The 14,310-nt window shown below is 33.6% G+C and overlaps 1 protein-coding gene across 1 annotated transcript in view; it reads left to right on the top strand.

The window, feature by feature from the left end:
- LOC149781737 (echinoderm microtubule-associated protein-like 2) overlaps nt 1–14,310 on the top strand; it is an 81,690-nt gene that overhangs the window by 40,062 nt on the left and 27,318 nt on the right. Inside the window, exons 3-6 of the mRNA XM_089935005.1 lie at nt 400–586; nt 1,295–1,510; nt 13,214–13,289; nt 14,051–14,203. Coding sequence (XP_089791131.1) covers nt 400–586; nt 1,295–1,510; nt 13,214–13,289; nt 14,051–14,203 — 632 coding nt within the window. The remainder of the gene's footprint in view (nt 1–399; nt 587–1,294; nt 1,511–13,213; nt 13,290–14,050; nt 14,204–14,310) is intronic.

Genomic DNA, 14,310 nt, shown 5'->3' with positions numbered 1-14,310 from the left:
TTTTGTGGATCATATTTATGTAATATTATACAATTTTAAAGTCACTCATATAAAGCTAATATTTTAAGAAGTGCACGGCTGTTAGTGTTTTAATTTTTTCCTTTATGGAAATATATTTTTATATTTGTTCCAAGAATTAGAAATAAAAATTCCACATTTTAAGTGTAGTTCTTTGTTTCCGTGAAGAAATTAATTTCCCGTTTGTTTCCATGAAGAAAGTTATTTCCTATTTTTTCAAAGAAACAAAATCATTTGGTTTCCAAAAAGAAAGTAATTTCTCATTTGTTTCCAGGAAGAAATTCATTTCTCATTTGTTTCCAGGAAGAAAGTCATTCCCCATTGGTTCAACGTCAAGGAAACAAACAAAGTTACATGATCAATATATTGTGTTTGTTGTAGGTGGAAAGTTATTCCCAGTTGTTCCACGAATTAGACGTAAACAAGGCAACATTCTACGCTGCGTCCAACGATAATTTATCGCTGAATTTTCTCAATAAAAACAAAAGGGAGATTCCCATAATGTCAAGAAATGACTCAATGGCTGACAGAGGAATAAAGAAGAGACCACAGAGGCAAACTGACTTAGGTATAAACAAAATAATCATCTCAGGATCATTATTTATTTAACGAATGGGCTCAGACATATTTTTCATATACGAGAATTTCGTGCTAAAATAAAGCAAGACTATTTCAGGCATGATGAAGTACAACTTTGATTTTCCTGATGGAAAAACTATATACGCTAGTGTTAGGTTTGTTTCTAATGGAAAATCCCGATGCGCAAGTGTTAGGTTTGTTGTTGTTGCTCTTCTAACTCGATATATCAATAAAACGTGATTACAAAAGAAAATAAAACTGTTGCCAAAATTTGAACCAGAGACACAAGATTTTGAACTACAACCCTCGAGATCTCTCAGTAATGTTCACTCATTCTTTCCAGAGTGCAAAATTGTGTACTATTATCGTTGCCTGTTCATTTTTGTACTTGCAGCAGTATATTACTACGGTAATCAAATTCTGACCGTAATGTAGTTAATGGTGATTTGATACAAATGTGCCATACAACACCTGTACCTTTCATTTCTGAATGGCATTGGATTAGATATATAAAAAAATCTTAGACCAATGCTTATTACTTTATACGTATTTGTCAAACATGTTTCTAGCTTTTCAACAGTAATTATGTAATCCATAGACTTCCTCCACAATCAATTGCACACGTATAATTATAAGGACATCAAAATATGCTGAAAGTATCAATGGGTAAAAATTAACTATATATCTTCTTTTTCAGAGCTCAGTCAAATTAATGAGTCACGCAATGGTTTCGAGACTCCCATGTCTGTTCCCTATGCATACCGATATGAGGGAGCCAGTAGGTATGATAGTGGACCAAGTGTGATGTCTAGTTACGGAGTAGTGCCGACCTTTCAATACAAAATGCCCTACGGCAAATTATATTCTGCACCCAATGAGTCTGCCCAGGTAGAGGTGGCGGGAAGGGTGAGAGGTAATCCCTATAATGAGTTCTTATTAAGCGATTTTTTACCATTGTGTTTAAGTGCTTCTCCTATATATCTTATCTTCAACCAAGGCTTGAAAATGTCCTATAAATTTGTTTGGTTCAAGGTTTAAAAGTACCATTATTCATTGCAATTGGGTTTACTTTACTGGATGTGCCAATATTGATATCACTTATTTATATGTTAATGGATATGCCATTATTGATAGTACTCGGGTATATGTTACTGGATGTGCCATTATTGATAGCACTTGGATATATGTTACTGGATGTACCATTATTGATAGCACTCGGGTATATGTTACTGGATGTACCATTATTGACAGCACTCTGGTATATGTTACTGGATGTGCCATTATTGATAGCACTTGGATATATGATACTGGATGTGCCCTTATTGATAGCATTTGGGTATATGTTACTGGATGTGCCATTATTGATAGCACTCGGGTATATGTTACTGGATGTGCCATTATTGATAGCACTCGGGTATATGTTACTGGATGTGCCATTATTGATAGGACTTGGATATATGATACTGGATGTGCCCTTATTGATAGCACTTGGGTATATGTTACTGGATGTGCCATTATTGATAGCACTCGGGTATATGTTACTGGATGTGCCATTATTGATAGCACTCTGGTATATGTTAGTGGATGTGCCATTATTGATAGGACTTGGGTATATGTTACTGGATGTGCCATTATTGATAGCACTTCGGTATATGTTACTGGATGTGCCATTATTGATAGGACTTGGGTATATGTTACTGGATGTGCCATTATTGATAGCACTTGGGTATATGTTACTGGATGTGCCATTATCGATATTGCTCTGATATATGTTACTGGATGTGCCATTATTGATATCACTTGGATATATGTTACTGGATGTGCCATTATTGATAGCACTTAGGTTTATGTTACTGGGTATGACATTACTGATATGACTGGGGTATATCTTTCTGGATGTGACATTATGAAAACACTGGGTATATCTTACTAGATGTGACATTATTGATAGCACTTGAGTATATCTAGGTAGATGTCACATTATTGATAGTACTGGTGGTTGCAATACTGAATATGTCATTACTGATATCACTTGGCTATATGTTACTGGATGTTACATTAGTGATAGTACTGGGGGTTGGTGTTACTGGATGTGACATTATTGATAGCATTTGAGTATATGATATTGGATAAGACATTACTGATTGCACTTGGGAATGATCCTGGATGTGACATTACTGATAGTACTGGGGGATGTGTTACTAGATGTGACATTATTGGTTGTATTTGGAAATGTGTTAATGGATATAGCATTATGGATATTACTGGGGATGTGTCAATATTGATGGCACTGGTGATGTATTACTGAATGTGGCATTATTTATAGTACTGGGATATATGTTACTGGACGTCGCTTTATTGATAGTACTGGGGTAGTGTTAGTGGAAGTGACATTATTGAAAGTTCTGGGGCATATGTTACTGCATGCGACATTATTGATAGTCCTGGGGTATATCTTTCTGGATGTGACATTATTGATAGTATTGGGGTATATTTTCTGGATGTGACATTATTGATACTACTAGGGTATATATTTCTGTATGTAACATTATTGATAGTACTTGGGCATATGTTACTGCATGTGACGTTATTGATAGTACTTAGGTATATTTTTCTGGATGTGACATTATTGATACTACTAGGGTATATCTTTCTGTATGTAACATTATTGATAGTACTTGGGCATATGTTACTGCATGTGACGTTATTGATAGTACTTAGGTATATCTTTCTGGATGTGACATTATTGATAGTACTTGGGCATATGCTACTGCATGTGACGTTATTGATAGTACTTAGGTATATCTTTCTGGATGTGACATTATTGATACTACTAGGATATATATTTCTGTATGTAACTTTATTGATAGTACTTGGGCATATGTTACTGCATGTGACATTATTGATAATACTTAGGTATATTTTTCTGGATGTGACATTATTGATAGTACTTGGGCATATATTACTGCATGTGACGTTATTGATAGTACTTAGGTATATCTTTCTGGATGTGACATTATTGATAGTACTTGGGCACATGTTACTGCATGTGACGTTATTGATAGTACTTAGGTATATCTTTCTGGATGTGACATTATTGATAGTACTTAGGTATATCTTTCTGTATGTGACATTATTGATAGCACTTAGGCATATATTAATGTATGTGACGTTATTGATAGTACTTAGGTATATCTTTCTGGATGTGACATTATTGATAGTACATGGGCATATGTTACTGCATGTGACGTTATTGATAGTACTTAGGTATATCTTTCTGGATGTGACATTATTGATAGTACATGGGCATATGTTACTGCATGTGACGTTATTGATAGTACTTAGGTATATCTTTCTGGATGTGACATTATTGATAGTACTTAGGTATATCTTTCTGGATGTGACATTATTGATAGTACTTAGGCATATATTACTGCATGTGACGTTATTGATAGTACTTAGGTATATCTTTCTGGATGTGACATTATTGATAGTACTTGGGCATATGTTACTGCATGTGACGTTATTGATAGTACTTAGGTATATCTTTCTGGATGTGACATTATTGATAGTACATGGGCATATGTTACTGCATGTGACGTTATTGATAGTACTTAGGCATACCTTTCTGGATGTGACATTATTGATAGTACTTAGGTATATCTTTCTGGATGTGACATTATTGATAGTACTTAGGTATATCTTTCTGGATGTGACATTATTGATAGTACTTAGGCATATATTACTGCATGTGACGTTATTGATAGTACTTAGGTATATCTTTCTGGATGTGACATTATTGATAGTACTTGGGCATATGTTACTGCATGTGACGTTATTGATAGTACTTAGGTATATCTTTCTGGATGTGACATTATTGATAGTACATGGGCATATGTTACTGCATGTGACGTTATTGATAGTACTTAGGCATATCTTTCTGGATGTGACATTATTGATAGTACTTAGGTATATCTTTCTGGATGTGACATTATTGATAGTACTTAGGTATATCTTTCTGGATGTGACATTATTGATAGTACTTGGGCATATATTACTGCATGTGACGTTATTGATAGTACTTAGGTATATCTTTCTGGATGTGAGATTATTGATAGTACTTGGGCATATGTTACTGCATGTGACGTTATTGATAGTACTTAGGTATATCTTTCTGCATGTAACATTATTGATAGTACTTAGGTATATCTTTCTGGATGTGACATTATTGATAGTACTTGGGCATATGTTACTGCATGTGACGTTATTGATAGTACTTAGGTATATCTTTCTGGATGTGACATTATTGATAGTACTTAGGTATATCTTTCTGCATGTGACATTATTGATAGTACTTGGGCATATGTTACTGCATGTGACGTTATTGATAATACTTAGGTATATTTTTCTGGATGTGACATTATTGATAGTACTTGGGCATATGTTACTGCATGTGACATTATTGATAGTACTTAGGTATATCTTTCTGGATGTGACATTATTGATAGTACTTAGGTATATCTTTCTGGATGTGACATTATTGATAGTACTTAGGTATATCATTCTGGATGTGACATTATTGATAGTACTTAGGTATATCTTTCTGCATGTGACATTATTGATAGTACTTGGGCATATGTTACTGCATGTGACGTTATTGATAATACTTAGGTATATTTTTCTGGATGTGACATTATTGATAGTACTTAGGTATATCTTTCTGGATGTGACATTATTCATAGTACTTAGGTATATCTTTCTGGATGTGACATTATTGATAGTACTTGGGCATATATTACTGCATGTGACGTTATTGATAGTACTTAGGTATATCTTTCTGGATGTGACATTATTGATAGTACATGGGCATATGTTACTGCATATGACGTTATTGATAGTACTTAGGTATATCTTTCTGCATGTGACATTATTGATAGTACTTAGGTATATCTTTCTGGATGTGACATTATTGATAGTACTTGGGCATATGTTACTGCATGTGACGTTATTGATAGTACTTAGGTATATCTTTCTGGATGTGACATTATTGATAGTACTTAGGTATATCTTTCTGGATGTGACATTATTGATAGTACTTGGGCATATATTACTGCATGTGACGTTATTGATAGTACTTAGGTATATCTTTCTGGATGTGAGATTATTGATAGTACTTGGGCATATGTTACTGCATGTGACGTTATTGATAGTACTTAGGTATATCTTTCTGGATGTGAGATTATTGATAGTACTTGGGCATATGTTACTGCATGTGACGTTATTGATAGTACTTAGGTATATCTTTCTGGATGTGACATTATTGATAGTACTTAGGTATATCTTTCTGCATGTGACATTATTGATAGTACTTGGGCATATATTACTGCATGTGACGTTATTGATAGTACTTAGGTATATCTTTCTGGATGTGACATTATTGATAGTACTTAGGTATATCTTTCTGCATGTGACATTATTGATAGTACTTGGGCATATGTTACTGCATGTGACGTTATTGATAGTACTTAGGTATATCTTTCTGGATGTGACATTATTGATAGTACTTGGGCATATGTTACTGCATGTGACGTTATTGATAGTACTTAGGTATATCTTTCTGGATGTGACATTATTGATAGTACTTAGGTATATCTTTCTGCATGTGACATTATTGATAGTACTTGGGCATATGTTACTGCATGTGACGTTATTGATAATACTTAGGTATATTTTTCTGGATGTGACATTATTGATAGTACTTGGGCATATGTTACTGCATGTGACATTATTGATAGTACTTAGGTATATCTTTCTGGATGTGACATTATTGATAGTACTTAGGTATATCTTTCTGGATGTGACATTATTGATAGTACTTAGGTATATCTTTCTGGATGTGACATTATTGATAGTACTTAGGTATATCTTTCTGGATGTGACATTATTGATAGTACTTGGACATATATTACTGCATGTGACGTTATTGATAGTACTTAGGTATATCTTTCTGGATGTGACATTATTGATAGTACATGGGCATATGTTACTGCATGTGACGTTATTGATAGTACTTAGGTATATCTTTCTGGATGTGACATTATTGATAGTACTTAGGTATATCTTTCTGGATGTGACATTATTGATAGTACTTGGGCATATGTTACTGCATGTGACGTTATTGATAGTACTTAGGTATATCTTTCTGGATGTGACATTATTGATAGTACTTAGGTATATCTTTCTGGATGTGACATTATTGATAGTACTTAGGTATATCTTTCTGCATGTGACATTATTGATAGTACTTGGGCATATGTTACTGCATGTGACGTTATTGATAGTACTTAGGTATATCTTTCTGGATGTGACATTATTGATAGTACTTAGGTATATCTTTCTGGATGTGACATTATTGATAGTACTTGGGCATATATTACTGCATGTGACGTTATTGATAGTACTTAGGTATATCTTTCTGGATGTGACATTATTGATAGTACATGGGCATATGTTATTGCATGTGACGTTATTGATAGTACTTAGGTATATCTTTCTGGATGTGACATTATTGATAGTACTTAGGTATATCTTTCTGGATGTGACATTATTGATAGTACTTGGGCATATGTTACTGCATGTGACGTTATTGATAGTACTTAGGTATATCTTTCTGGATGTGACATTATTGATAGTACTTAGGTATATCTTTCTGGATGTGACATTATTGATAGTACTTGGGCATATGTTACTGCATGTGACGTTATTGATAGTACTTAGGTATATCTTTCTGGATGTGACATTATTGATAGTACTTGGGCATATGTTACTGCATGTGACGTTATTGATAGTACTTAGGTATATCTTTCTGGATGTGACATTATTGATAGTACTTATGTATATCTTTCTGGATGTGACATTATTGATAGTACTTGGGCATATGTTACTGCATGTGACGTTATTGATAGTACTTAGGTATATCTTTCTGGATGTGACATTATTGATAGTACTTAGGTATATCTTTCTGGATGTGACATTATTGATAGTACTTGGGCATATGTTACTGCATGTGACGTTATTGATAGTACTTAGGTATATATTTATGTATGTAACATTATTGATAGTACTTAGGTATATCTTTCTGGATGTGACATTATTGATAGTACTTGGGCATATATTACTGCATGTGACGTTATTGATAGTACTTAGGTATATCTTTCTGGATGTGACATTATTGATAGTACTTAGGTATATCTTTCTGCATGTGACATTATTGATAGTACTTGGGCATATATTACTGCATGTGACGTTATTGATATTACTTAGGTATATCTTTCTGGATGTGACATTATTGATAGTACTTAGGTATATCTTTCTGGATGTGACATTATTGATAGTACTTGGGCATATATTACTGCATGTGACATTATTGATAGTACTTAGGTATATCTTTCTGGATGTGACATTATTGATAGTAGTTATGTATATCTTTCTGCATGTGACGTTATTGATAGTACTTAGGTATATCTTTCTGCATGTGACATTATTGATAGTACTTGGGCATATATTACTGCATGTGACGTTATTGATAGTACTTAGGTATATCTTTCTGGATGTGACATTATTGATAGTACTTAGGTATATCTTTCTGGATGTGACATTATTGATAGTACTTGGGCATATGTTACTGCATGTGACGTTATTGATAGTACTTAGGTATATCTTTCTGGATGTGACATTATTGATAGTACTTAGGTATATCTTTCTGGATGTGACATTTTTGATAGTACTTGGGCATATATTACTGCATGTGACATTATTGATAGTACTTAGGTATATCTGTCTGGATGTGACATTATTGATAGTACTTAGGTATATCTTTCTGGATGTGACATTATTGATAGTACTTGGGCATATGTTACTGCATGTGACGTTATTGATAGTACTTAGGTATATCTTTCTGGATGTGACATTATTGATAGTACTTAGGTATATCTTTCTGGATGTGACATTATTGATAGTACTTGGGCATATATTACTGCATGTGACATCATTGATAGTACTTAGGTATATCTTTCTGGATGTGACATTATTGATAGTACTTAGGTATATCTTTCTGCATGTGACATTATTGATAGTACTTGGGCATATATTACTGCATGTGACGTTATTGATAGTACTTAGGTATATCTTTCTGGATGTGACATTATTGATAGTACTTAGGTATATCTTTCTGGATGTGACATTATTGATAGTACTTGGGCATATGTTACTGCATGTGACGTTATTGATAGTACTTAGGTATATATTTATGTATGTAACATTATTGATAGTACTTAGGTATATCTTTCTGGATGTGACATTATTGATAGTACTTGGGCATATGTTACTGCATGTGACGTTATTGATAGTACTTAGGTATATCTTTCTGGATGTGACATTATTGATAGTACTTAGGTATATCTTTCTGGATGTGACATTATTGATAGTACTTATGTATATCTTTCTGCATGTGACATTATTGATAGTACTTGGGCATATATTACTGCATGTGACGTTATTGATAGTACTTAGGTATATCTTTCTGGATGTGACATTATTCATAGTACTTAGGTATATCTTTCTGGATGTGACATTATTGATAGTACTTAGGTATATCTTTCTGGATGTGACATTATTGATAGTACTTAGGTATATCTTTCTGGATGTGACATTATTGATAGTACTTAGGTATATCTTTCTGGATGTGACATTATTGATAGTACTTAGGTATATCTTTCTGCATGTGACATTATTGATAGTACTTGGGCATATGTTACTGCATGTGACGTTATTGATAATACTTAGGTATATTTTTCTGGATGGGACATTATTGATAGCACTTAGGTATATCTTTCTGGATGTGACATTATTGATAGTACTTAGGTATATCTTTCTGGATGTGACATTATTGATAGTACTTGGGCATATATTACTGCATGTGACGTTATTGATAGTACTTAGGTATATCTTTCTGGATGTGACATTATTGATAGTACATGGGGATATGTTACTGCATGTGACGTTATTGATAGTACTTAGGTATATCTTTCTGGATGTGACATTATTGATAGTACTTAGGTATATCTTTCTGGATGTGACATTATTGATAGTACTTAGGTATATCTTTCTGAATGTGACATTATTGATAGTACTTAGGTATATCTTTCTGGATGTGACATTATTGATAGTACTTGGGCATATGTTACTGCATGTGACGTTATTGATAGTACTTAGGTATATCTTTCTGGATGTGACATTATTGATAGTACTTAGGTATATCTTTCTGGATGTGACATTATTGATAGTACTTAGGTATATCTTTCTGCATGTGACATTATTGATAGTACTTGGGCATATGTTACTGCATGTGACGTTATTGATAGTACTTAGGTATATCTTTCTGGATGTGACATTATTGATAGTACTTGGGCATATATTACTGCATGTGACGTTATTGATAGTACTTAGGTATATCTTTCTGGATGTGACATTATTGATAGTACATGGGCATATGTTACTGCATGTGACGTTATTGATAGTACTTAGGTATATCTTTCTGGATGTGACATTATTGATAGTACTTAGGTATATCTTTCTGGATGTGACATTATTGATAGTACTTGGGCATATATTACTGCATGTGACGTTATTGATAGTACTTAGGTATATCTTTCTGGATGTGACATTATTCATAGTACTTAGGTATATCTTTCTGGATGTGACATTATTGATAGTACTTGGGCATATGTTACTGCATGTGACGTTATTGATAGTACTTAGGTATATCTTTCTGGATGGGACATTATTGATAGCACTTAGGTATATCTTTCTGGATGTGACATTATTGATAGTACTTTGGTATATCTTTCTGGATGTGACATTATTGATAGTACTTGGGCATATGTTACTGCATGTGACGTTATTGATAGTACTTAGGTATATCTTTCTGGATGTGACATTATTGATAGTACTTAGGTATATCTTTCTGGATGTGACATTATTGATAGTACTTGGGCATATGTTACTGCATGTGACGTTATTGATAGTACTTAGGTATATCTTTCTGGATGTGACATTATTGATAGTACTTAGGTATATCTTTCTGGATGTGACATTATTGATAGTACTTGGGCATATATTACTGCATGTGACGTTATTGATAGTACTTAGGTATATCTTTCTGGATGTGACATGATTGATAGTACTTAGGTATATCTTTCTGGATGTGACATTATTGATAGTACTTGGGCATATGTTACTGCATGTGACGTTATTGATAGTACTTAGGTATATCTTTCTGGATGTGACATTATTGATAGTACTTGGGCATATGTTACTGCATGTGACGTTATTGATAGTACTTAGGTATATCTTTCTGCATGTGACATTATTGATAGTACTTGGGCATATGTTACTGCATGTGACGTTATTGATAGTACTTAGGTATATCTTTCTGGATGTGACATTATTGATAGTACTTAGGTATATCTTTCTGGATGTGACATTATTGATAGTACTTGGGCATATATTACTGCATGTGACATTATTGATAGTACTTAGGTATATCTTTCTGGATGTGACATTATTGATAGTACTTGGGCGTATATTACTGCATGTGACGTTATTGATAGTACTTAGGTATATCTTTCTGGATGTGACATTATTGATAGTACTTGGGCATATATTACTGCATGTGACGTTATTGATAGTACTTAGGTATATCTTTCTGGATGTGACATTATTGATAGTACTTAGGTATATCTTTCTGGATGTGACATTATTGATAGTACTTAGGTATATCTTTCTGCATGTGACATTATTGATAGTACTTAGGTATATCTTTCTGGATGTGACATTATTGATAGTACATGGGCATATGTTACTGCATGTGACGTTATTGATAGTACTTAGGTATATCTTTCTGGATGTGACATTATTGATAGTACTTGGGCATATATTACTGCATGTGACATTATTGATAGTACTTAGGTATATCTTTCTGGATGTGACATTATTGATGGTACTTGGGCATATATTACTGGATGTAACAGTATTGATAGTACTGGGGTATATGTTACTGGATGTAGCACTAATGCTATTACATGGGTATATATTAATGGATGTAACCAAACGGAAACACTTCACGAATATGATATTGGTTGCAAATGTCTGTTACACTTTTATAATTTCCAGACGTTTATTTTCTATTGTTCGTTCAAAGTTACGAATAAAATAATTTATGCTTTAGGTCAGTGATGGAATGATATCCAAAACTATGTTATGTTGGTGATGCCATTCGTTTTACTAGACTGTACTGTGATGTCACCCCAATCGTGCTTTTTAACACAATGCAAAACATTATGATGCAATACCATGAATTGTTTTTACTAAAATGCAAATCACTGTGATCCCATCCCACCCATTCTTTTAGAAAACTGCAAAGCACTGTGATGTTATCCCAACCATTCGTTCGCTAAACTGCAAAGCAATGTGATGACATCCCACCCATTATTTTAATAAACTGCAAAGCACTATGATGCCATGCCATCCATTTTTTTTACTAAACTACAAAGTACTGTGATGCCATGCCATCCATTCCTTTATTAAACTGCAAAGTACTGTGATGCCATCCAACCCATTCATTTTGATACACTGAAGAACAATGTGATGCTTGTCGTGTATCTTGTGGGTTTTTTAACGTTTTTTTCTGCTAGTTTTTGTTGTTGAATTTCTTGCCTCCATCATATCTTTCTTTAGTTCTTCTGCTGTGCATTTTGCATTGGTCTGCAGTTCATTCACGTTGGTCATTGTTTGCTATTTATTTTGCTTTGCTCTGTTATCCATTCACAATCTGCTATGCATTTTCGATATATTTATTGTTCATTCATATTAGCTGAGGCTTGCTATATAATACATAAGTATATTGTTCATTCATATTAGCTGAGGCTTGCTATATACTTTGCATAAGTCTATTGTCCATTCATAGTGGGCATGGCTTGCCGTATCCTTTGCATAAGTCTATTGTCTATTCATAGTGGGCATGGCTTGCTGTATCCTTTGCATAAATCTATTGTCTATTCATAGTGGGCATGGCTTGCTGTATCCTTTGCATAAGCTTATTGTCCAGTCATATTAATCATGGCGTGCTATACAATGCATAAGTCTATTGTTCATTCATATTGACCATGGCTTGCTATATCTTTTGCATAAGTCTATTGTCCATTCATATTGGTCATGGCATGCTATATTCTTTGCATAGGTCTATTGTCCATTCAATTTAGTCATGGCTTGCTATATACTTTGCATAATTATATTGTCCATTCATATTAGCCATGGCTTGCTATACATTTTGTATAGGTGTTTTGTCCATTGGTCTAAGTTTGTGATGTACTTTGCATTGGTATGTCGTCCATTCACATTGGCCATACTTTGTAATATATTTTGCATTGGTCTGTTGTCCATTCACACTTGCCATAATTTGCTATGCATTGGCATAAGTCTGTTGTCCATTCATATCGCTTACAGTTTGGAACATCTATACAGATTTTTTAGATCTTATATATTTGCATTCTTTCAGAGTTTTACCCCCCAACAGAAATTGACCCAGATGATGACGGCCATCGGCCAGATAAAATACTTAGAATGGAATGGGTGTATCCTTCACGAATTCGTGAGAAATGTACCTCGATGACAATTTTAGTCATTGATGAAATATCATTTGAAATAAACTTATCAGTAGAAATGTATTCTTTATTCTTATCTAGCAGTCATATTTGACACCATGACTTATTCATTTACCTAGTAGTCTTATTTGACACCGTGACTTATTCATTTATCTAGCAGTCATATTTGACACCGTGACTTATTCATTTACCTAGTAGTCTTATTTGACACCGTGACTTATTCATTTACCTAGTAGTCTTATTTGACACCGTGACTTATTCATTTACCTAGTAGTCTTATTTGACACCGTGACTTATTCGTTTACCTAGTAGTCTTATTTGACACCGTGACATAAAATTAGAATTTTAATTCTTGCTCTAGTTATACCAAAAGAAATAAAAATTTCCACGACGGTATAATAAAATAAATGTTTATCATGCATTTGTATCGATAATGCAACACAATAAATATCATATTGAATCATTTAATTTGTTCCATCTTTAAGTTTGTGTTACAGTTCATGATAGCAGGTTGACATCTTTTTAAGAATTAAAAATCATTTAAATATGATCATTTAGGGTTTTGATTTTAAAAGATAATTAGGAAGTAGAAAATCCCGATAGAAAGGGCAAACACAACTTAAAAAACATAAGCCGTCAACTCGGATAAAATTATTGCCTTAATTGTTAATGGCATTACACTTATTGCTACCTTGTACTCACGAGTAGATATAATTCCCTAACTTATAAAGTTATGGCTATCGTGGCAAAGACAGAAAGTTTAATCTGACAGTTCTACCAAAGACTGGTGAATTGGTATATTACGTGGCAGCCGTGGTGGTACTGTTTGACAAGGACCAGGTTTCTCAGAGACATTACCTGGAACATAACGAGGAAATCACCTGGTGAGTTCCCCTGAACCAACTTTATTTTTTGCGGGCCATATACATTCGCCTAGGTGGCGGAAATATTGCGTCACGAACTTCTCACTATTTCCCTAGAAACAATATAT

This window comes from Sinohyriopsis cumingii, chromosome 15 (genome assembly GCF_028554795.1).
Source record: "Sinohyriopsis cumingii isolate HCF-2022 chromosome 15, ASM2855479v2, whole genome shotgun sequence".
In the NCBI taxonomy this organism is placed as follows: Eukaryota; Metazoa; Mollusca; class Bivalvia; order Unionida; family Unionidae; genus Sinohyriopsis; species Sinohyriopsis cumingii.
This window is presented reverse-complemented; position numbering and strand designations above follow the sequence as displayed.